Genomic DNA, 22078 nt, shown 5'->3' on the forward strand with positions numbered 1-22078 from the left:
TAACACGTAGTGCTTAAGACAATTAATACAGGTCTCTTATAAAGGGTCTTCTAACAAATATAAGAGACGTCTCTTATATCTCTTATTTAAGAAGCGTCTCTTAATTTTTTAGTTAAGCTAAGAACGTTTATTATATTCGCTAAAAGACCATCGCTAAGAGACCTGCATGATCTTGAGCCAGTTCCATTGACGTGGATCACACATTCTCTTAGATAGATTTGAAAATGTTGTTAGAAAAAAAAAATATGGTAGGTTTACATACCTTGATGTGCTGTTCACCTTTCTCAAAACATACACATACGTTGTAGATAAATATTGCATCTTTTAAAAAATTACTAATCATGTGATTTTGACGGACCAACAAGAACCCATTTAGTAAAAGCCCAACAAGAGCCCATTTACTCTATTAGCACAAAGGTTTACTTTTAACCTTTTCATCCGCCGAGAAATCACTCTTTCGAGACTCAGTCCTAACTAAAACCCTAACTCAGTTCTTCTTTCCGTTGAGAGAAGTTCTCCGTCACGATGCCTACCCCGACTAGCTTGATCATGGGAAAGATGATTATCACCCTGACTTTGAGCGAAAGAATGCCTTCCGTAACCACCGCATCATACGCTGGTAATCTCTATCTCTGCTTCCCTCGCTTCTCTTGGACTACTAGAAAAATTAAAATCACCTTTATTTTTTGTTTTTATTACAAAAACTCGCAGAGGCTAAGACAGTAGTCTTCTGGGACGTGGACGAGTGCCCAATCCCGGAAGATCTCGACCCTCAATCTGTTTACCAGAACATCAGAACAGCACTAGCGAACAAAGGTTACCACGGTGAGGTCTCAATCATGGCGTTTGGTGACAGGAACCAGATCCCTGGTTACTACGAATCTGCCGGAATCCAAATCTTTCCCAAAGGTTAATAACCTTTTCTTCATTATTTTATTTTATTTGTAGATTGATAAGTTTATGGTTTCAGGAGATAAGTATGAGAGGATTGGTCAGATGCAGTTAGAGTTTTTCGGGTGGATGAGGGATAATAGTTGTGAGTACACCAACATGATGGTGGTGACACGATCCGCAATGGAGTTGGTTTCTTATCTCGAGTATAGAAACACGCACCACAACATTCTCTTCGCGAATCCTCTGAACCCGCAAACGAAGGCTTGCGGCTGCAAATTCGGAGCTAGGCAAGAGGATCCTAGCGCTGAGACATGGGTCTGGGAAACCCTAGCTCTTGGAGGAGACCCCAGCATCAGAACAGTAGAAGAGCCTTGCAGGTACAGAGAGGAGGGTGGTGGTGATGTTAAGTAGCTACATATCGCTTAGCAGTTAATGTGTATAACTTGCTACATAATTAATTGCTTAGTATTTAATGTTTCTAATTTGCTACGTATTTCTTGGTCGTTAATGTTTGTAACTTGCTACATATTTGCTTGGTTACTTAATGTTTATAAGTTGCTACATATTATTGCTAAGTAGTTGACGTCTCAATTTGCTACTACATGCATTGCTGAGTAAATGTATTTAGTGATTAGTGAAGTGGGAACCAAACAAATTCTTATTTACTTGTGTTAGCCCAAACATTTATTCGTCCATTTAAGCTTGTTAACATGGTGGTTTTCATGTACCTTGTTCATCTTTCTCTACACAAAAAAAAATTACTCTTTTTTTTTTTGAAACACATAAAAATTTACTTATCCAGCGAAACGGACTATTTATTTAAAGCCCATTACGCATTCTGTTATATTAACGGACCATTAACTATAAGCCCAACAAGAGCCCATTTAGTCTAAATCACTTAGAAGTTGCCACTGTTACCCGATCTCCGTCGAAACTTGAAGCAATGACTTCTCCGACGAGCAGCGAATATGCTGGTAAGATTCTCCCTCTCTCTCTCTCTCGCTCTGTCTGTAGCTCTATCTCTTGCTTGAAACTGTTAGTCAATTTTGTTTTCACCGTTTCGTTAAACGTCGCAGAGGCTAAGACAGGCGTGTTCTGGGACGTGAAGGAATGTCCAATCCCTACTGGTCTCGATCCTGATTCGATCTTTCGAAACATCAAGTCAGCACTTGCTAAAAAGGGCTATTATGGGGAGCTAACGATCATGCCTTACTGTGACAAGAACCAGTTCCCAGACGGACCAGATGACTTTGAATCTGCCGGAATGAAGCTCGTACCCGAAGGTTAACCGAAAAAAATATTTGTTTTTTTTCTGACTTATTAATTCTTCTTAGTAACTTTTACTTAGAGATGTCTGTTTTCTTTTCAATAGATGAAGCACGGAGATATAAAACGATGTCGCGTGAACTTTGTTCCTGGTTTTGTTTCGACCGTGGAGACGACGAATTCACAAACTTGATGGTCATCTCTGGAGACAACATGGATTTTCTTTCAACTCTCCAGATGTTTAAACAGAGAGATCCCGTCAACATTCTCTTAGCTCAGCCTGAGAACGCACCAAGATGGTGTCCCAAGTGCACAAGGCCTTTGGAAAACCTCGTCGCTGAAAGTGGTGAATGGTTTTGGGAAAGTTTAGCTGCTGGAGGAGACCCTATCACCAAAACCAAAGGACAAGAAGAGCTTCTTGGTCACACGGATTGTTGTTGATTTCGTAAGCTCTTCTTAAACATATTGCTAATAAGTTAAATGTTTATAACTTGCTGTATAGTCGTATTGCTTAGTACTTAACATGTTTATAGGTTTCTACTTAATTGCTTACTAGTTAATGTTTGTAATTTGCTACATATTGCTTTAGTGGTTAATGTTTTATAGTTTGCTACATATTGGTGAGTAAATGTGTCTAGTGATTAGTGAAGTGGGAATCAAACAAATTCTTAGTTTTTTTTTTGTCATCCGGTGGATTAATATTAAAACTTAACACAAAGCTAGCAAAGGTATGAAAACCTTTCCAGAGCCAACAGCCAGCATAGTAGATAATACTATCTGGAATCAAGAAAAGGACCAAGACAACAACTGGTAAGACTTAAATCTAGAAGGGAACAAGATCAGAAGACACTTTTGGAGTTAAAAACAAGTATCAAGAATGAGAAGCCACGATGATGGAAGCCGGAATGAGAGAGAAAGCGACGATGGTCTAAATTATTGGGGTGATACGGAGCTACAAGCACCAGCCACTCAAGAACAAGCTTCAACTGAGGGAAGCCACAAGATAACTGATCTCCACCCGAGCAGCCGACGAAGAAGAACTCGGTTTACAATCAAACTACTCAAAGATCAATCGCGATTGAGCTAAAGCTCCACAATTTCTTACCAAGAAATCCGGAGAACCCTTCGGTTAAAAACCAAGGAACAGCATAACTTCACAACATCATTGCTTCACAAAGACAATACTCCAATAAACCACAGGTCGAGCAAGGCCTTACCGCATACAAATTCTTAGTTAGCCAAAACATTTATTCGTCCAATTAAACTTGTTAACTTTTTTTTTTAACTTGTTAACTTGGTTCACATTACCGTGTTCATCTTTCTCTCTACATAAAAATTACTCTCAACACATAAAAATTACTTATCCAGCGAAGGAATGTAATTTTTAAACGTCGCAGAGGCTAAGATCGATGTGTTCTGGGACGTGAAGGAATGTCCAATCCCTGCTGGTCTCGACCCTGGTTCGATCTTTCGGAACATCAAGTCAGCACTTGCGAAACAGGGCTATCTCGGTGAGCTAACAATCAGGCCTTACTGCGACAAGGACCAGTTCCCAGACGGACCAGATGACTTTGAGTCTGCCGGAATGAAGCTCGTACCACCAGGTTAACACTGACAAAAGAATTTTTCTTTTTTTCTAACTTAATAATTATTCTTAGTAACTTTTACTTAGAGATCTCTGCTTTATTTTCAATAGATGAAGCACGGAGATATATAACGATGTCGTGTGAACTTTGTTCCTGGCTTTGTCGTGAACATGATGAATTCAAAAACTTGATGATCATCTCTGGAGACAACATGGATTTTCGTCCAACCCTCCAGATGTTGAAACAGAGACGTCCCGTCAACATTCTCTTGGCTTCACCCTGAGGACGCACCAAGATGGTGTCCCAAGTGCAGGAAGCCTTTGGAAGATGTTGTCGCTGAAAGTGGTGAATGGTTTTGGGAAAGTTTAGCAGCTGGAGGAGACTCTATCGCTAAAACCAAATGTGAAGAGCTTCTTGGTAACACGGATTATTCTTGATTACGTAAGCTCTAAGTTATATAACTAAATCTCTTCTGGTTGTAGTTAAATATTAATTAGTGTGTGGTTATAATATATGCCACTATGCCAGGATCAATGAGTGCTACGTAATTTTCTTATTATCCTAGTCCTAGAAAAAGATTTATGAGCTATTATATCCAAACTTGCATATCTATTACTGGTTTTTATTTTATTGATAGCATATACCTGAAAATTAAAAAAAAATATTTAACTACTTCTTTGAGTGATTTAGCTAATTAAACTTGTTTTGTGATATAAAAAATTAAGTCCCACATTGGAAAATTAGACAAGGAGTGTCTAATATATAAAAGAGATGTCCAACTCTAATAGTACGAGGCCTTTTGGGATGGAAACCAAAAGTAAATCCATGCGGGCTTGCCAATTAGGCCCAAAGTGGACAATATCGTACTAATCGGATAATACAGAGTTGGACACGAGATTTTACAATCCCAACAATTGGTATCAGAGCCGGTTGACGAGAAATCTGCAAGAAAGACCGAAATACCCTTTGAATGATGAATGGGTATCCTATGAATTAGGAATGAGAGGTGTGTGGCAGAAATCAAGTAAAAAGATTCTGGAAGTCAGTTGTGGGACACAAGATGAATGTGATCTTTAGTTTGAAGGGGAGAATGTGATATAACAAACTAAGTCCCACGTTGGAAACGAGATTTCACAATCCCAACATGTTTCACTTCGTCCATTTTGGGTTAGGTTGCTAATCATAAGTTGATAGTGTTATATGCCATAATCAATGAATGCTACTTAATAATTTTATTATATTCTAATATTCTAGTCACTTAACATTTGTAACAGTCGAACAAGAAAAGCTCTGCAAAATCTCGTGTTCTTGAATATATTTATGGAAAAAAGAGAAAAAGGAAATAGTTATTGTAGCCCAACCAAAGCCCATTACTTTACTAGACCAAACTTACAAAATGAATACTCAACCGCAACGTAAAAGCATCTGTGCATTCATGAATATTGGGTGAGTCTCTCATAAATATTATTTTAATCAGTTTTGTATTTCGTATATTTGTTAACAATAAAGTAACCACTCTTTGTGGTCTCGAAATAGGCAGAGAGCTGCTTTTGACTCTCTCACTTGCTTTATAGTAGTTAATATAAAACCTAATTTGCTAACTTTTTCCACCGTTCAGAAAGCACTGGAAAGTCTCACTCTCTTCTCGATCTTCGTGGAAAATGGAAACAGTGCCTTCCGTGACCAACACCACATACGCTGGTAATACCTCTCTTTCTCTTATTTGCTCGAGATTGCTTGTCTGATTTGGTTATATGTTACAAAACTCGCAGAGGCTACTAAGACAGGAGTCTTCTGGGACGTGGAGGAGTGTCCGATCCCAGAAGATCTCGACCCTGAATCGGTTTACCAGAGCATCAGATCAGCACTAGCTAATAAAGGTTACCACGGCGAGGTGAAAATCATGGCGTTTGGTGACAGGAATCAGATCCCTGGTTACTACCAATCCGCAGGAATCGAAATCTATCCCCTCGGTATAACTTTTCTTCTTCCTCGTCACTTAAAACCACACTCTTATATATGATTAAAAAATATATATAATGGGTGTTTCAGGAGATAAGTATTTGAGAATTAGAGGGATGCTGCCACATTTTTTGGTGTGGGTATTGGAGAATAGTCATGAATCGTCCAACATGATGATAATCTCACGAAACGGTATGGAGTTAGCCTCGGCATTCGAGCTTTGCAAAAAGGAAGGTCACAACATTTTCTTTGCCAATCCTCTAAACGGTCCAAGAATTTGCGAGTGCAAATACGAAGATCTTACCACCGAGATGTGGGTTTGGGAGACCCTAGCTGCTGGAGGAGACCCTATCGTCAAAACCAAAAGAGGCGCAGAGATGAGTAACAAGGAGGAGGAGGAGGAGGTTGATAAGGATTCTCGTATATGTTCCATATGCCAGAATCCATTAAGAATATTTAGTAAACGTGTCATCCTATAAGGAGACTTAATTATGAGATTTTAGTTCTTAACTTGAATTTCTTGTAATAGCTTTTATATTTTTTATGTAGTATGTTGGTAATTTCACGAGACGGAATGGAGTTAGCGTTTGCTTTCGACATTTATGAAGACCACAACATTCTCTTTGCCAATCCTCTTCACGCTCCCAGACATTGCCACTGCACTACTCCCTCTTACCATCTTAACACTGAAACTTGGGTTTGGGATCAAACCCTAGCTGCTGGTGGAGACCTTATCTCCAAAACCAATAACCAATACACAAGATGAAGAACAGCTTCTGGATTCTGTTTCTCAAGACTAGATCCTCCATGAGATCGGGAATGTTCTTTTAAGTAGCTACATATTGCTAACTAGCTGATGTTTCTAAGTAGCTACACAATTCTAAGTAGTTAATGTTTGTAAGGATTCTGTTTCTCATGGACCATGACAAGCCTACGCTTTATTACTATTAGATAAAATCTGCGCTTTGAATTGTTTCTATAATCATTTATATGTTGGGCCGGGAACAATTTTAATTCGAACTGCGGATCAAATCTTATAATTTATGATAGGTCCAATACATTTGGCTATTTTCTTTTGTAACTTATTGGTGAATAAGGTTTATATATTTTTGATTTTGAAGTTAAACTAATTTTCAGAATATCAGATTTTTTATAATTTTTGACAACATAAGATGAAAAAAATTAAATATTAAAAATGACAATTACAAATTGAGTTAGGCTTATAATTTGAAGTATGATTTGTTATGGACCACAATTACACAATTATTATTATACGTACTTAAGGCCCAAATAAGATGAAATTAGATTTTTTTGTTTGCAACTGATACTTTAATGATGGTACTCTTTGTTTATTGGGGAATATTTGCCCACTGCTAGTGGTAATACTTCACATAAGTTCCTTCTTCATGTAACAATATCAAAGATAAACTGGGGAAGTTTGATGTCCACAAGAGCATTCACACATGCACCCTGCACTCAGTGATGATTGAAACTTAATTTAGTCATTGAAGTAATATTAATATTAAGATGGGTTTCTATTGCTATACACAAAAAGCATTAGTTATAATAAAAAGCTTGAAAAGAAGGAACCTATACCGAAACAATTACTCTTTCTGTTTTATAATACTTGATGTTTTATATTAGTGCACAAAGATTAAGAAAATTATGTTTCTTTAAAAATAATATTTTAAATATATAATTTAAAAATCAGTTGACCAATTATAAAATAGACTGTAAAATCTAATTGGTTGAATAATTTTCAATAAAGTTAAAGTTAACTTTAAATTCTCAAAATTTCATGTAAATTAAAATAAAATAGTCCTTATAAAACATATCTATTTTGCAACGGAGGGAGTAAAAGAAAACGGCATGGTCCAAACCAAACCAGTAAACAAAAAACACAATGTATGAAGAAGTGACAAGTGGCAATTTTTGCCGGTAGAAAGGGAGAGAAGTCCACTTTATTAGAGCATCTCCAATGTATATCTCTATATTTTCCTCTAAAATAGAGATCTCTATTAGAGAGGTGGATTTGCTCCAATGTATACTTCTATAATAGAGTTCTTCTATTTTAGAAGAAAATATAGAGGAATCTTATTTTTTACCTCTATATTTAGAGATGAAAATAGCAAATCTCTATATTTTCTCCTATAAATAGAGGAAATCTATTATAAAGGCATACATTAGAGTAAATCCACCTTTATAATAGAGTTTTTCTATTTTAGAGAAAAATATAGAGATAAAAATAGATGTGGATTGGAGATGGTCTTAGTAAAGATATTCGTCAGTCTAATGTGAACATTTTCAGATCTCGGATTTCTTAATCACTACACTGTCAACCCCTAAAAACATCAAAAATATGTTATCCGCAAATAATATATTTGAGGGATCGAATGAAAGTTTGGGAATGTAGTTAAGTAGCTAGATATTGCTTAAGTAGTTAACGTTTCTAGGTTGCTAACTTGAAAGTAAAAGCCAAGAACAACTCTGCATAATCTCTCTCAAAAGGTAAATATTATATATATATATGATGAAAAACAAAGGTCTTTTGTTACAGAAGAAATCTCAGAAGAAGATTGATAAACATAACAAGCCAACATAAATATTATACCACAACACCTTTCTTGTCTTTAATATGGATCAAACATCTTCTGAGACCATAGTCTTGATGTACCTCTGATTCTTTGCTTCCGTCTTGATTTGTATGGTCTGAGAGATACATAAATAGTCTATTCACTAAAGAAATGCTAATGAAATAGGCGCCCAAATCCTATTTAGAAGTTGATGCTGTCTTTCCTTTTGAACATTCTGGCTGGTGATGCTCAAGGTTGCGAAGCACAATTTTCGCAAAAATCTTAGCTTCATGAGGCATATTTGTAGCTGCAGCACCAATACGCAAATGTTTAGGATCTCCAGCGTCATGCATCAAGCTTACATGATGCTTGGCATGACTAGCTTCCGGTACTGTGAACTGCATTTTTACATTAGGTCTTAGTACCAAAACGCAAACTAATTCAAAAAGCACACTTACCATTCAAGAGAGAAAAATTTATACCTGGAGAAGCGCAAAGGCTGCAAGTTTTTTGAGTACAGGAGAAGGGTTACGCAGCATAGTAACAAACCTTTCAATTTCTTTACCACTACATTTCAAGATGTCAGCTTCTGGGATACGAACTCTCTTCAATACTTTTGCTAACATAGATGAAGTATAAGATGAAGCAGCAGTTGCAAGGGTTTGTGGATCCATGAAAGTGTCAATGTAACTTTCAATGTATTTAAGCCCGCTTCTTCTAACATTAGCCAAGTGTTTAGGAGAAGCCCTTACACTTCCATCCAACCTGTGCAGATAGATATGATCAAAAGCCTATAGACATAATAGAGAAATGTATATCTTGAATGTGAATATGATTGTTATAAGCTTTTTTTTTTAGTACCTTCCATCAAAGATGTATGCTAATGTTAATGCTGCCAGGAAGCGAGCCATTTTGGAAGGAGAAGAAGTACACATGCGACCAAGCGCTAGAACTCCTTCTTCCTCCACAATGAGGAGAGCATTGACATGAGTAAAAGAAAGATTCCATAGAGCTCCTGCAGCAACTTCATGCACATCCTTGGAAAAGTAAAAAAAAAACGGTAAAAGATGAATCAGATTAACTCAAAACATCCAGACGTGATATGATGACAACTTAAAAAGGTAACAAAAATCTTAATTACCTCATATTCAGATCGTGCAAGAGCAACTAGAGGAGGTATACCACCTTCACGTCCAATTACAATGCTGAATATAGAAAGACCAAAAAATGTATTATCTCTAAATCAGTTTTGCATTTATAAAAAAAAAAAATCAAATGGTTGCACACCTGTGCTCTTCTGAGTTTGATAGATTCCAAAGAGCACCAGCTGCACTCTTTTGCAGATCACTTGATGTATTATCCATACAGTAGTTGGCAAGTGCCACCTAAAAATATATAATCAAGAAGCACAAGTGATGAAACTGAAACACACACACAAAAAAAGATGAAAAAAAAGGGACAGAAAAAGGAAACATAATAATAATACCGAGGCTTCAACACCACCCAGTTCAGCAATCAATTTTCTATTATTTTCATCGTATGCCAAATTCCAAAGAGCACCAGCAGCTTCTTGTCTAACACCACCATGACGGGACCTCGTCAGCTGAATAATAGTTTCCAAGGCACGAGGCACTTCTCCAATAGCAGCATTGTTATTGTTGCTATCATCATGAGCAGCCAGATTAGCTAAACCACGAGCCGCCTGAGAAAGGAAAAGAAAAATAAAACAATTTGTGACAAACCTAGTTAAGACAATCACTAGCATAACCATAGAATAGGTATAAAACAAGGAATTACATGTTCTCGTGCTCCTGCATACTCGCAGTTTCGAGCCAGCATCACCAAGGCATTCGCACCTCCTGCTTTTGCAATATCAATGCTGCAGTTTTCGTCTCCTGCTAAATTAGCTAATGCACCAGCAGCACGCTCCTAATCAAAGACAAAAAGGGAGTAGAATACTTCTTTTCAGAAAAAAAAATTAAATTACGAAATCTAGTAAAATCTTTGAACATAATGAACAATCTTATCTAATTATCTAATCTAAAAGCCCTAATACTCTTTTAGATATTCCTATATTAAAAGTGTGAGGGTTTAAAGGTGGCAGGTGTGTACCATAAGTTCACCATAGTCATATGACCATCTAGAGAGAAGATCCATCAACACATTCACTCCTCCATCTCGTGAAATGGCCTATAATAAACAAGAAAATAAACAATTGTTAACTAGAGAGCTAGCAAAAGGTTTAATAACTCTTTACAAGGTGACAATATTGTTTACCTTATATGCATCTCCAAGAGAGAGATTCCATATTGCACCAGCAGCTTCTTGAGCCACAAGTCTATTCCTAGACTTGGCTAAACCGAGAAGAACACTGACCCCTCCTGCTTCAGCAACAGCCTTTGCAGCATCAGCATTCAAAGACAAGTTCGCAATAGCCTTGGCAGCTTCCGCCTGGAAACTTTCTTTCCAAGATTCAGTAAGTTTAAACAGAATCGGGATGCCTCCATCACGCACAACTGAATCGGCTCTTTCGCGGTATATACTATCACTGTCATCACTCAAATGGATGAAAGATGCAAGTCCTCGGGTTGCTCTCTCTTGGACTTCCTCTTGCGAGCTTTGCATTAGCCTAAGAAACAACTTAGCTCCATCCTTCTGCCAGAAACCGTTCAGTCCTAGTAAGTTGCTTTCTGTCAAAGATAGAAGCGTGCGAGAAAGGTTCCCCTCGAGCCAACGCCTTGTATCATCCTCTGGCATCATCTCTGATGATGAGTTATCTTCGAAAAATAGAGGAGCAATCCCATGTAAAGTATTATTAAACTTAGCAATCAAGAGCTTTCCTTCGAATCTACCAGGGTTGAAATCTGCATCGTGTTCGAGCACGGGGCAGTTTAAAGCACACACAACTTTCAAACTCTTGGACGTTGTCAACAGCCTCGAAACCGTCTCGTGGTTAACGCCGGTTCTCGAGACATCCAAACCGGTTAAGTTCGGAAGCTTCCCCCAACTCTCTTCTGCAGCTCTCCAGTTCATGTTTATCGTCCGGGTGACGGAGAGGAAGCGAAGAGAAACCACTTTCCCCAGAGCTTCTTCGTTGATGTTCAGACAATCCAAGAACCCAACATCGCTTAGCAGGGGGCAGTGCTCGGCCAAGGATAGAATCGCCTCGGCGCTAACGTCTACCATTCTAGAGATACGGAGTTTCTTAAGTTTGGGACAGCAAATGGCTATTATCTTTATAGCCTGGCTAGTGATCCTCTCGCCGAAGCCTCGTCCTAGGTCGAGGCTCTCAAGAGCTTCATGGCGTGCAATGATCATAGCCAACGTAGCATCTGTTAGGTTCTCACAAGATTCGCCGGTTATCTCACGCAGCTTCTTTGCTTTGAGGTTAACCAAGGCGGCAGCGGAGTCAAGGTCATCAAACCTAACCTTCTCAAGATCAGCACATCTATCTGCGAGAGAAGCTGCTGCTGAATCATCAAACCTGTGAGCGCGGAGATCCAAAGAACTCCAGAGGTGAGGAGAAGCACCGAGGCTTCTCAATGTCGTACAGGTGGATGCTAAGCTAGCTCGGTCGCGGTTGTCCAGTAGAGTGAACACGTGAAGCATCAGGTCGTAAGTCAGACTAGACCAATCCTTAGACGACTCTTGAACCTTTGGTGCTGCATCCTCATCACCAGTCAGAAGATAGCTTGCTGCACCAACGTTATCCTTACCATCTTCATCAACTCTCTGACGCACCTTACGATTCATATCCGAACCATCTTCATCAACTCTCTGACGCACCCTAGGATTCATGATCAGATGTATATACTCTACCAAACAATCCTCTTGCACCTACTCCGCTTACAAAACTCAAAACCTGTAGAACAATGAAAGCAAGTTTAGATACACAATAGCTCCAAAACTAGAATCTCACTGCTGATACAAAAGATTATTGTTCTAAAAATCGGTTTAGACCAGTGTTTTTAAAACCGAGCAGACCCGATGGTTAACCGGTTTGACCATGAATTGGTTATATAACTGGATTGGGTCTAATAATTGGTTTAACCATAAACCGCACGTAACCGGATTGAATCTCAGAGTTATTAAACTGATAAAACCATTAAACTGATAAAACCATTAAACTTGTCAAAAATCTATAAATCATCAATATAAATATATAAATATAAATTAGTTTATATTTATAATGTTTTATGTTTAATTTTCATTTATATTAATTATGTATCATATTTACTAACATTGCTTTTAAATTTATACACAAAAAATCTATTAAACCAGATTAATGAACCATGTTTGACCCAGTCGAACCATATTGAACCGTAATCCAAAAATTATCCGGTCCGGTTTTAAAAAGACAAATCAGACTCAAACAAAACAAAAAAAATTATTGAAAGTTTTTTTTTAATTCGAGACGTTGAAAAAAATCCAGATAGCTAGAATTTATAATTACAGCATAGCAATTTCTTGAACATTGCAACAGACATAAGACTCAACAAACCGAGATGGCTAGAATGTTTGCTTAATTATGAGAACAAAAACCCTCGATTATATAAGAAACAAAGGGACTTGGAGGAACAAACGCTATGTCATTTCTATTCAAACTCAATAACGAGTGATGATCAAAACACGTTTAGTCAAGCAAAGTGACCAGAGGAAACTGTTTTAAGAACATCAAATACGAAAAGGGTATAATCAAATCACGTTATTCAAGCAAAGAGACCAGATGAAACTGTTTAAGAACATCAAATACGAAAAGGGCAGATCAAAACATGTTAAAGTAAATCACCTTTGGAACAAAAGAGAAGAACTTTGTATTCTTTTATTCCGAGAGACAGAGAAAGAAGAAGGAAGTATCTGAGGAACTGAGGAATGAAGGTGAAGAGAGAGAGAGAGAGAGACACGAGAAGAGAGCTTATATAAGCAGATTGTATTGTAAGAGAGAAGTATCTATCACCTCCTTGGCACGGTACATTATATAGTGCCAGTAACCACGATACCACTCCACTTTTTCTTGTAAACTTTTAAAAGTATTATTAAATTTTCCCATTGTTTCAAAAAAAAAAGATTTTTTCCCCTAATATTGCCATTTCCTTTGAATTGTTTGGATAGATAGCATTGTTATGTTTTTAAAATAAGATATTGTATGATAAATTAGTATCTAACTTTCAAATAATATATAACTAATTTATTAAAAGTTTCGCGCGTGATTAACGGTATTTTGAAATCTTAATGTTCGTTAGTTTCGCACGCTGTTAACAGCTTACTTTAAAATATTAATGTTGGTTAGTTTCGCGCGTTTTTAAAGGATAAATTATCTTGGTTAGGTTCGCACGTTGTTAACGGATTACTTTAATTTTCATATAATTTATTTTAGTGTTTAAATATACTAATTATGTAAAAATGTTTTTTTAGTTTAAGTTATTAAATCAAAACTTATCCTAAGCAAGTTCTTACAGATTTTTAAAGATATGAACTAAAAATTGTTAGCATATTCATAATATTTTAAGATGGTATTTTCAATTAATTTTGAAAAGTAAGTGTAGATTTGTTTAGTGAATACATAGTATTTTCATTAATTTTTATAAGTATGTGTGGATTTGTTTATTGATTATAGCTAATTTTTGAAATATATATACAGACACAATCTCTTTATATAAATTTGTTTGGTATATAATCAACATTTAGATTTCTTTAATTAATTGTAGCTAATTTCTTACAGTAGCATATGGTAAGTAAGACTTAAGGGACATGTGTCTTGCGCCTTTAGTAATTAAGATTTTCTCATGATTAATTAATTGTTTTGGATGTTACTTCAACAATTTAAGACTGCTAAATTTCTTTCTGTGAAAATGACAACTATCATAAACCATAAATGACAGAATGTGTTTTATGCCCAAGAGGGGGTTTCTTCTTTAATAGTTAAGATTTTATTCAATAGATTGACTCACATAACTCATGCTTCAGAGTAAAATCCAAAAAACTGTAACAAAGTAGAGAAAGAGACCAGCAAAAATAAAACTAAATCACATACAGACACACGCTCATTTATGAGTAAACAATTGCATAAAAGCAGAAGTACAAGAGAAAGAGGCACCTTGTTTGTTGCTGCTATTAATATCAAAACCGTTTTTTACCAACACATATGGAATATAAATTAAAAATATGAATGAATAACGTTCGTTTAAGTATTTTAATTTATTTTTAAATTGTGTTTTTTAGCATAAAATCTGTTCAAATCTAATATGCAGATTTAATTAATAATTACAAATTGTGTTTTTTAGCATAAAATCTGTTCAAATCTATTGTTAAATCGAATTTATTAACAAATTTGTATCATTAGCATTTGGATTGCATTAGAATTTATAAATCATCAAACTAATAACATGATATGAATTGAAATTTAAAATTGTAAAACCAATAATACATGATTATAACATATATTTAAAATATTATATTGAATAAAACTTTTATTTGTATTTTCAAATCCATTAAAATTCATAAACCAACAACCCAATGTGAATTTTTGAAATTCAATTCACATTTACTTTTTGAACACCATTGTATTTCAATTTTCATCAATCACATTAGCAAAACTTCTCCAAATATGCAACAAAGAGCATTTTAACTCAACATCCAAAGTTTCATACAAAGTTCTACAGATTCTGGAGACATAGAACTACAACAAAACTTTGATGTAATAATATTAATAAAAACTTTAGTAGAGATCAGAAAAACATGATGTAAAGAGCTACACAGAACCATGAAAGCTTTTTTTACTTCAGCGTTTTCGATCTGCCTTCCATTTGTATACTGGTTTACCATTTGGGTTGAGTATCTCGTCTTCACGTAGCTTACGTTTGCGACCCTTTTTCTATATGCATTAAAAAGAAGTTCTGTAACGTTAATAATGTACCAAGATACATTCATACGATTTAAAAATGAATTGATAGAACAAAGCTATTACCTGTAATTCCTTCTGCATTGACATATCCATATATAACTTCTCCAAATCTTTTGCCCTGCTCTTCCTTGCCTCAAGATCTCTATATGATCTATCCATCTTCCTGTTTTAATACACAGAAGATGATATGAGTAATTGCTTGTTCGTTTGATGCCTTTAGAAAACATCTAATGCATATTTTCAGAGACAATACTTTTTAATATCTTTAGGAATGTGCATGGCGGAGATATCAGTTTTGTTTTTAGCTTGTAACTCAAGTTCTCTAGCCTCCTCTCTGATTAAGAAAAAGTCAGAGTTAAAAGATCATAAGAGAACAACATACAATGTGGTACTAACTCCTTATCACAACAAACTGCTAAGCATAACAGAATACTCCAGAAGATGATCTGACTTCTAAACAATCCAAAAGCAAAGAAAGCAGAGAGTAACCTGTCTTCTGCAAAGTAGACATGTCTACGGCTAGGCTGCTCCTCGGTACATTGCAGTGATGCAGTAAGCTTGTCAATTTTCTACAAAAGAATATAAATAATTGTAAAACAACAAGCTAATTGCATACTGTTGTTAGATGAGGGAAAGAAAAGCTTTACGTTTTTCTCACTCTGCCATTTTTGGAACACATATCCTATGTCTTGAGTCTTCATTATCATAAGCTCTTCTGCACTGTACTTATTAATCTCTTCCCTAAAGAAAATCAAGACCAATGAGCTTAGCAATGAACATAGTGAAACAAAAAAGAAAAAGACATAAGAGTATTATTACTTTGGTCTATGAACTCCATCAACTGTTTTACTATTGATCATCTTAAAGTAAAATTCATCTGGATTCTTGAAAGCTGCCTTCTGCTTAAGTTTCTGCAGAAAATCAAACAACAACAAAAGAGGCATTAAGAGAAACAATGTGTCTTCATGAACATATATACTGTTAAAGGTCTGTCTGAGCTTTCAACAAAGCTATAAACAATTTTGAAAAATAAAAAGATTGAACCTTTTTGATATCTTCCTTTTGGTGGTAAGCTTTAGCTCGGATGACATAGTCCTTATGCTTCTCGAGGAGGCCAAACCTCTTCCTCACTTGCCTGATAAAAATCCAAACTTTAAGAAGAGAAACTGTGAAAACAAACGACTGGAAGAGAAGAGAGCAAAGCTTTACGGCTGAGATCGCTCTTTATGAGCAGGCCTTGGAACAGCGTTACGTAGCGACGACATGTCTAGATGGCTGAAGAATCAGAGGAAGAGTAGAGAAGACGAACGGCCGGCGACGAGAACAAGTGTTTAGGGTTCTTTTTTGGATTGGGGACTAAAGAAAACCGAACCTTCTAGCTGTATCAGAAGGTCTAGCCTTAGAGGTTAGATTAGATGATTACTTGTTACCCTCTGTTGGATTAAGGTCCTTCACTCCTTGTTTAGTAATGGGTTTTGTTAATGGACTATAGAGTCCACATACATATGAGTCGGTTGTGCTTTGCTCAGATCACTACTACGAAGCCATATTTATTTATACTAGATTTTTTGTCAGCGCGGATTATGCATTATAATTTTATTTCAATATTTTTTAATATATATTTTTATGAATATAGTTCTGCAGTAATGAACTAAAATTGTCACTACAGAGTTGAAAATGGTTTTTGTTGATATTTTTGTCTTCTTAAATTTTAAGTAATTATTTTATGCTTTTTTTATATATTACTTCTAAGCAGTTAAATTAATTCATTGTGTTTTTTTAAGCTGCTAATAACATATATAATGGGACTGAAGTAAAAAAAATTAGAGGTGAGTAGTAAATTTTAGCATTATTTAGAAACTTAATTTAAAAATCAGATATAGTTATGAATGTGCCTTTCCCTTCACCTTTTATATATGTTTGTTTCAAACTTTGATATTTTTTTGTCATCTACTTTGATACAAAAATTAAAAATACAATTATTTATAGTTTTCTACAGAAGTTTTAGAATTCTTAATTACAACAAAAATCAGAATCTGTAAGTTTATATCCTTCGAGTAATTTTATTAAGAACATTAGTATATATTTACTACTGTTTTTTATGCTAAATGTGAATAATTTTGTTATTTTAATTTAGTTTGGTTGTTCATCCTAAATGTATAAGTATTTTGTAAACTTATATAATTTTTATATGTTTTCTAATACTAACATTATAAGAAAAGTAAAATAAAATTGGTCTCCCAATTTTTAAAATTAAATATTTAATAGCTTTATTTTGAAAAGGGTAAAACAAAATGATCTGTATATATTTTATAAATAAAAATATCATAACTATTAAAGATATAATATATAAAATAAATAATATGTTTGTCTATATATTACTGATTATATATTTTTGTTCTTAGAATCGGAAATATTTAAAACGTAATTAATTGTTAAGCTAATTCTTATTAATTCAGTACACAAATACTACTACGATTTGAAAAAATAATGTAAGAATTTTTCATAAGTTTTTTTTCCATATAGCTTTAGAAATATATATATATATATATATAGATAGATATTTTCCATTTTTGTTTTTTAGAAAAATAAAAAAATATAAAATAAGAAAAAAGATAGAAATTTTGATAATGGCAATTACATAATAAGTTTATGCTATCAAATAAGACTTCATGCTATCTACTCAATTGACCATCATGAGCGGGATATATAAGAAAATAACTTTTTAAATAATTTGTTATTGTACATTGTATATTAACAATATATATTTTTATTAAAATCCTAGTTTAAAAATTCAATCTTCAGAATATAAAAATATATTAATAAGAAACTTTTTGGTTAATAATATAATTGATCAATTTTGAAGCCCTCGGTTGTAACCTTTTAATACATGTCTTTCTATTTACAGTTTTAACTCTTTTGCTTTTCTTATTCGTCCTGCTTGAGAAAAATCTGTCAAATAAGACTTCATGCTTCTTCTTCCTCCATCGAAATCAAAACTTTTATTCCAAGTTATTGCTTCACGCGTGGAGTGAGTGGCGTCTCGGTGAAGAAGATGGGTTTTTGTGTTTTGGGCTTGTGGCCCAAGTTGTTTATTTCGCCTTTGTGTTTTGGGTTTATGTTGTTTGTTCAGTAGTTTTTAGCCTGTTGGGTTTTTTGGCCCGTTAATAATATTAAAAATAGATGGCAAAAAAAAAAAAAAACAGATGGCTAAAACTGAAACGAAAAAAAAACATCCATTAAAGAGAGGCAACATTAAAGAATTCACATTAGACAAAAGAGTTAGCTCATCATAGACGTTACACGTGTATCTAAATCTATAAAATAAAAAAATGACTGGATGGAAATACCGAAACCACAAGTTAAGACATGGCCGTTATTGGGAAATGTCCGGTAAAGAAATTCATTCGAGAGGGCTGAGGCACAATTATTTCTTGGCATCTCTCTTACTTTGCATCCTCTTCATCTGCTTCCTCTTCAGCATCCTGAAGGAACTGCACATGTGGAGTTTGCAAGATATGCGTCTACGCGAAAAAAAACATGAATGATGATCTTGAGCTTGTTGATATTAAATGAAAAGCAAACACACAGAGCTTAAAGGAGTCAGCTACATCTCCTCCCTCTCCCCTCTCCCAAAAGAGTCAAAACACTTGCCACTTACATATATAAATATAATTCCAAATACTGAGCGAGAGAGATATTGAGACAACTCTCGGGCTATGTTAACGTTGTGACCTCTCAGACCTTGTAACAGAGGCATGTGGATGTGGATTATATATTTATATGTTAGATAGATGTATCAGAACAACATAAATTGACAGGGATCAGAATATCAGGTCTTACCTTATCGTAGATCATGAGGAGCTCAAGACCAATGAATGGCTGCTGCCGTGTATCACTTAGTAACTCCGCAACATGTGCTCGAAGAAGACGGTGGGAGGTTTTGCAACAATGCCTACAACCATTAGAAGCCATTTGTGAAGAAGTTTTTCTTGTATGAGAGTAATCAATTTGGCGGTGGTGTAAGTCGGGGTCATCGTATATAAAGAGAAGCATGGGAAGCTGAAGAGTGTATCGCCATTTAGTTGTTATTTTATTGAAGAGGGAAGTTATGGATTTATGGATGTAGATAATGTGTGTAAGGGTATGCGTTCCTAAACGGTGAAAAAAGGATAATGAAAGGTTGCAGCGAAGGTGGAAGACGTTGGTAAAGTTGCCGGTTTTGCTTGAATGGGTTCATAAAGGATATTGGGCCTAATTGTGTTGTGAGCAAGTACGTAGATGTCATTTGGTCTTTCAGAATGATTGTTTTAGCCCACGAAAAATGTTAATAGAATTGATGATGACATGTCAGTTTCATTGGCTAAGAATATTTTATCCTATGTAGATAGCTTTAGAAAGCTTCAATTTAGTCCCTTTTATATAGTAAGATGAATCAAGTATTTATGTTTTCTAGTTTGGTTAATTGGCCACTTTATTACGATATATCTAATCTATATAACATTAGTATTAATTAATTGCTGCCAGCAAATAATAAAATAATTTAACTTTATTATTAAAGTTTAGTAGTTTTATGTCTTGGGAGTCCTTTAAAAAAATTAAGTGTTTTGATTTGTTACCACTACTATATAAAATGAACTAAATTAGAGGTTTTCTAATCATGCCACATAGGATAAATTATTCTCTATCAATCAAGCTGCCAGATCATCGCAGATGTTTAACTAATGGACCTAGAATCATTCAACCCATCAAGATAGAAGACCATTTGCAAAGGTCTTTGTTTGTCTTTCCAACTCTGGCGTAACAGCAAAAGTGTTCACCCAAAAAACTCTATAGTCTCTTGACTCTAACCTCAGCCACTCATAGACCTTCTACCTTCCTCCTCTCAGCAATCACCCGTTACGATCTCGAGTCGTTTTTAAAATTCGTTTAAAGGGAATGCAAGACAATTATCATTTTGTAACTGCTGTTATTCTCATACATTAATTATATGTTCAGATTATTCCACTGCATCTACTGATAGATACAATTTTAAAATGCTTAACTATGGCATTGTCATTCAATCGCACATACGAAAAATTCTGAAGAAATTGTGTTACAAACAATCTACAAAATTGTTTGAATAAATATGTTTATCACATGTTTGGGTATGATTTTTACAGAAAATGCAATCATGTGGCTTTGGATGAGTTGATGAAGAAGCAAGAGAGGAAGAAGAAAATGAATTAAATGATGAATCGCAAACTTACTGGTTGTTCCAACAGATAATTGTGAAGGTGATATGCCAAGCTCTGGTAGAGACTAGAGAAAGGGTATTATAAGCAAAAAGGCAGAGTGGGAAAAGTGATTGATAATTGTATACTTGAGTCCAAAATTGATAATTATATATTCTATACATTGATTCCTTTTAGTATAAAAATTCAAAAAAAATGTAGATTTTTAACCTTTTTTTGTCGACCAAAATATATTTAAATAATATGACGATTTTGGTGACTATAATGATGATGGTCGGAGAAATAAAAATTGAATATTTTTGTTAAATTACAGTTGTGTCGTAACTAGCGTCAACATATAATTATATAAAGATAATATAATATAGAATGCAAAACCATATATTGTTTGAATGCAGAGTAGCAAATAAAATCTGGTCAATGGCGCCTACACTTTTCACTGGTCAAGAAGAAGAGCAGTCTTGAACACACCAAAATATAGACGATATATTGTTCAGTCTGAAGAAGGATAAAAGAGAGTATCTAAAATTTCTTCATAAGGTGAAAAATATGGAAAATGCGTAACAATATTGTCTTCCAGCAGATAAGAGATCACATTGTTAAGGATCATCCTCAATAAGTGCTACAAACACATCACTAAAACTAGAAGCAGAGGTATTGCGAATGGCAGTCAAGCAAATGAGGAAGCTAAATTTTAAGAAAGTTGCTTTCATGAGTGAGTGCAAACAATGATATATGAGTTGCATTAGTATACTGGTCAAAAAATCATCCCATAGGTCTGTACCACAGAGTGTCCATGTTACAAGATATAATGGAAAGTTCCAATTCTTATGATTTCTCCTTTTGTTATGTCCCCAGAAATAGGGTGACTTTGGTGGATGAATTAGCTAAAAATGTAAGATGTAACAATCAAAGGTATGTAATACGCTGGTTCTAAATTTATATAAAAATATAATGAAAAAATATAAAAAAAATATAGAAAACAAACTTACTAAATTAAATACAATCTAATTATTTGTTTCACAATTATATGTAAATTGTTCGCCTCAATACTAAGAACACGTTTCTACATCTAAACACCGTTGACATTATACATAAACTTGATAAGAGGAACAAAACAAACTCCCAATATGCAATCAACCAACTTAGTATCCTCATCGAATACAACTATCAACAGCATATAACAATTTTACAACAGAACAACTCATGCTCTCGATTAAACAATGGCAAATGATACAATTTGTATTAAGTGAGACTGATTCTATAAATTTGTTATTTAAACAATATCGTAAATCTTAAAATTTTATAAACCAGTAATCTGTGCGTAGTGCGGACGAGCACCTACTTATTTTAATTTCAAAAGATTAGTTAAAATACCATATCAATAAAGATGTTTTTAGATTTAAAAGGAAAATCAAACTACAGTTGAACTAAAATAAACAAAAAAAAAGGTAAACAAATCACATGCTATTACTTATACTATATAATATAATATGATAAGATAGTAAATGGTTTCTAGGTTGGTTTGATTGAAACTGATTCGGTTGTGATGTAGTATTGATTTAGTTTGGTCGGTATAGAATTCATAGAACCAATCAGCTAAACATGATTTATGTTTGATTGGAACTGTCTACTTAAAGTCTACAACACTCTATACTCTAT

The 22078-nt window shown here is 34.7% G+C and overlaps 5 protein-coding genes across 6 annotated transcripts; 3 read left to right on the forward strand and 2 right to left on the reverse strand.

Annotated features, from left to right (window-relative positions):
• Positions 1–410: 410 nt before the first annotated feature.
• LOC103841883 lies at positions 411–6722 on the forward strand. The gene is made up of 4 exons (XM_009118467.2): positions 411–619; positions 712–909; positions 971–1301; positions 6487–6722. Exons 1-4 carry the CDS (start codon positions 526–528, stop codon positions 6506–6508), a joined length of 645 nt encoding a protein of 214 aa, XP_009116715.2. The 5' UTR covers positions 411–525; the 3' UTR covers positions 6509–6722.
• LOC103841884 lies at positions 1733–2777 on the forward strand. The gene is made up of 3 exons (XM_009118469.3): positions 1733–1868; positions 1971–2177; positions 2267–2777. The coding sequence occupies exons 1-3, from the start codon at positions 1838–1840 to the stop codon at positions 2599–2601; spliced, it is 573 nt and encodes a 190-aa protein (XP_009116717.1). The 5' UTR covers positions 1733–1837; the 3' UTR covers positions 2602–2777.
• LOC103841886 lies at positions 5259–6307 on the forward strand. Its single transcript, XM_009118470.3, has 3 exons — positions 5259–5447; positions 5519–5719; positions 5799–6307. The coding sequence occupies exons 1-3, from the start codon at positions 5408–5410 to the stop codon at positions 6185–6187; spliced, it is 630 nt and encodes a 209-aa protein (XP_009116718.1). The 5' UTR covers positions 5259–5407; the 3' UTR covers positions 6188–6307.
• Positions 6229–14242, reverse strand: LOC103841887 (protein ARABIDILLO 2). The gene is made up of 11 exons (XM_009118471.2): positions 13071–14242; positions 10559–12143; positions 10394–10471; positions 10079–10210; positions 9768–9983; positions 9569–9666; positions 9423–9486; positions 9143–9318; positions 8764–9046; positions 6439–8679; positions 6229–6379 (listed from the first exon to the last, which is right to left on the reverse strand). Exons 2-10 carry the CDS (start codon positions 12077–12079, stop codon positions 8479–8481), a joined length of 2769 nt encoding a protein of 922 aa, XP_009116719.1. The 5' UTR covers positions 12080–12143; positions 13071–14242; the 3' UTR covers positions 6229–6379; positions 6439–8478.
• A 626-nt stretch (positions 14243–14868) lies between these two features.
• On the reverse strand, positions 14869–16651 carry LOC103841888 (probable U3 small nucleolar RNA-associated protein 11). Of its 2 annotated transcripts, XM_009118472.2 has the most exons (8): positions 16395–16651; positions 16230–16320; positions 16005–16096; positions 15833–15926; positions 15675–15754; positions 15439–15519; positions 15249–15348; positions 14869–15155 (listed from the first exon to the last, which is right to left on the reverse strand). In XM_009118472.2, the coding sequence occupies exons 1-8, from the start codon at positions 16448–16450 to the stop codon at positions 15063–15065; spliced, it is 687 nt and encodes a 228-aa protein (XP_009116720.1). In that variant the 5' UTR covers positions 16451–16651; the 3' UTR covers positions 14869–15062. The 2 variants fall into 2 exon arrangements, with proteins under 2 accessions (XP_009116720.1, XP_018509728.1); XM_018654212.2 differs by lacking the exon at positions 15439–15519.
• Between the last annotated feature and the right edge of the window lie 5427 nt (positions 16652–22078).

Source organism: Brassica rapa, chromosome A09 (genome assembly GCF_000309985.2).
Source record: "Brassica rapa cultivar Chiifu-401-42 chromosome A09, CAAS_Brap_v3.01, whole genome shotgun sequence".
Lineage (NCBI taxonomy): Eukaryota > Viridiplantae > Streptophyta > Magnoliopsida > Brassicales > Brassicaceae > Brassica > Brassica rapa.

Bases quoted from the DNA above. Each gene is read 5' to 3' on its own strand.
- LOC103841883 (XM_009118467.2), top strand. From the start codon at position 526: ATGCCTACCCCGACTAGCTTGATCATGGGAAAGATGATTATCACCCTG. The intron at 620-711 runs GTAATCTCTATC...AAAAACTCGCAG, and splicing joins AACCACCGCATCATACGCTG to AGGCTAAGACAGTAGTCTTC. The intron at 910-970 runs GTTAATAACCTT...TTATGGTTTCAG, and splicing joins AATCCAAATCTTTCCCAAAG to GAGATAAGTATGAGAGGATT.
- LOC103841884 (XM_009118469.3), top strand. From the start codon at position 1,838: ATGACTTCTCCGACGAGCAGCGAATATGCTG. The intron at 1,869-1,970 runs GTAAGATTCTCC...TAAACGTCGCAG, and splicing joins GACGAGCAGCGAATATGCTG to AGGCTAAGACAGGCGTGTTC. The intron at 2,178-2,266 runs GTTAACCGAAAA...TCTTTTCAATAG, and splicing joins AATGAAGCTCGTACCCGAAG to ATGAAGCACGGAGATATAAA.
- LOC103841886 (XM_009118470.3), top strand. From the start codon at position 5,408: ATGGAAACAGTGCCTTCCGTGACCAACACCACATACGCTG. The intron at 5,448-5,518 runs GTAATACCTCTC...CAAAACTCGCAG, and splicing joins GACCAACACCACATACGCTG to AGGCTACTAAGACAGGAGTC. The intron at 5,720-5,798 runs GTATAACTTTTC...TGGGTGTTTCAG, and splicing joins AATCGAAATCTATCCCCTCG to GAGATAAGTATTTGAGAATT.
- LOC103841887 (XM_009118471.2), bottom strand. From the start codon at position 12,079: ATGAATCCTAGGGTGCGTCAGAGAGTTGATGAAGATGGTTCGGATATG. The intron at 10,472-10,558 runs GTAAACAATATT...TGTTTATTATAG, and splicing joins CTCTTGGAGATGCATATAAG to GCCATTTCACGAGATGGAGG. The intron at 8,680-8,763 runs GTATAAATTTTT...GTAAAAATGCAG, and splicing joins CAGCCTTTGCGCTTCTCCAG to TTCACAGTACCGGAAGCTAG.
- LOC103841888 (XM_009118472.2), bottom strand. From the start codon at position 16,450: ATGTCGTCGCTACGTAACGCTGTTCCAAGGCCTGCTCATAAAGAGCGA. The intron at 15,755-15,832 runs GTAAAGCTTTTC...ATTCTTTTGTAG, and splicing joins AATGGCAGAGTGAGAAAAAC to AAAATTGACAAGCTTACTGC. The intron at 15,520-15,674 runs GTTACTCTCTGC...TTTCTTAATCAG, and splicing joins GTCTACTTTGCAGAAGACAG to AGAGGAGGCTAGAGAACTTG.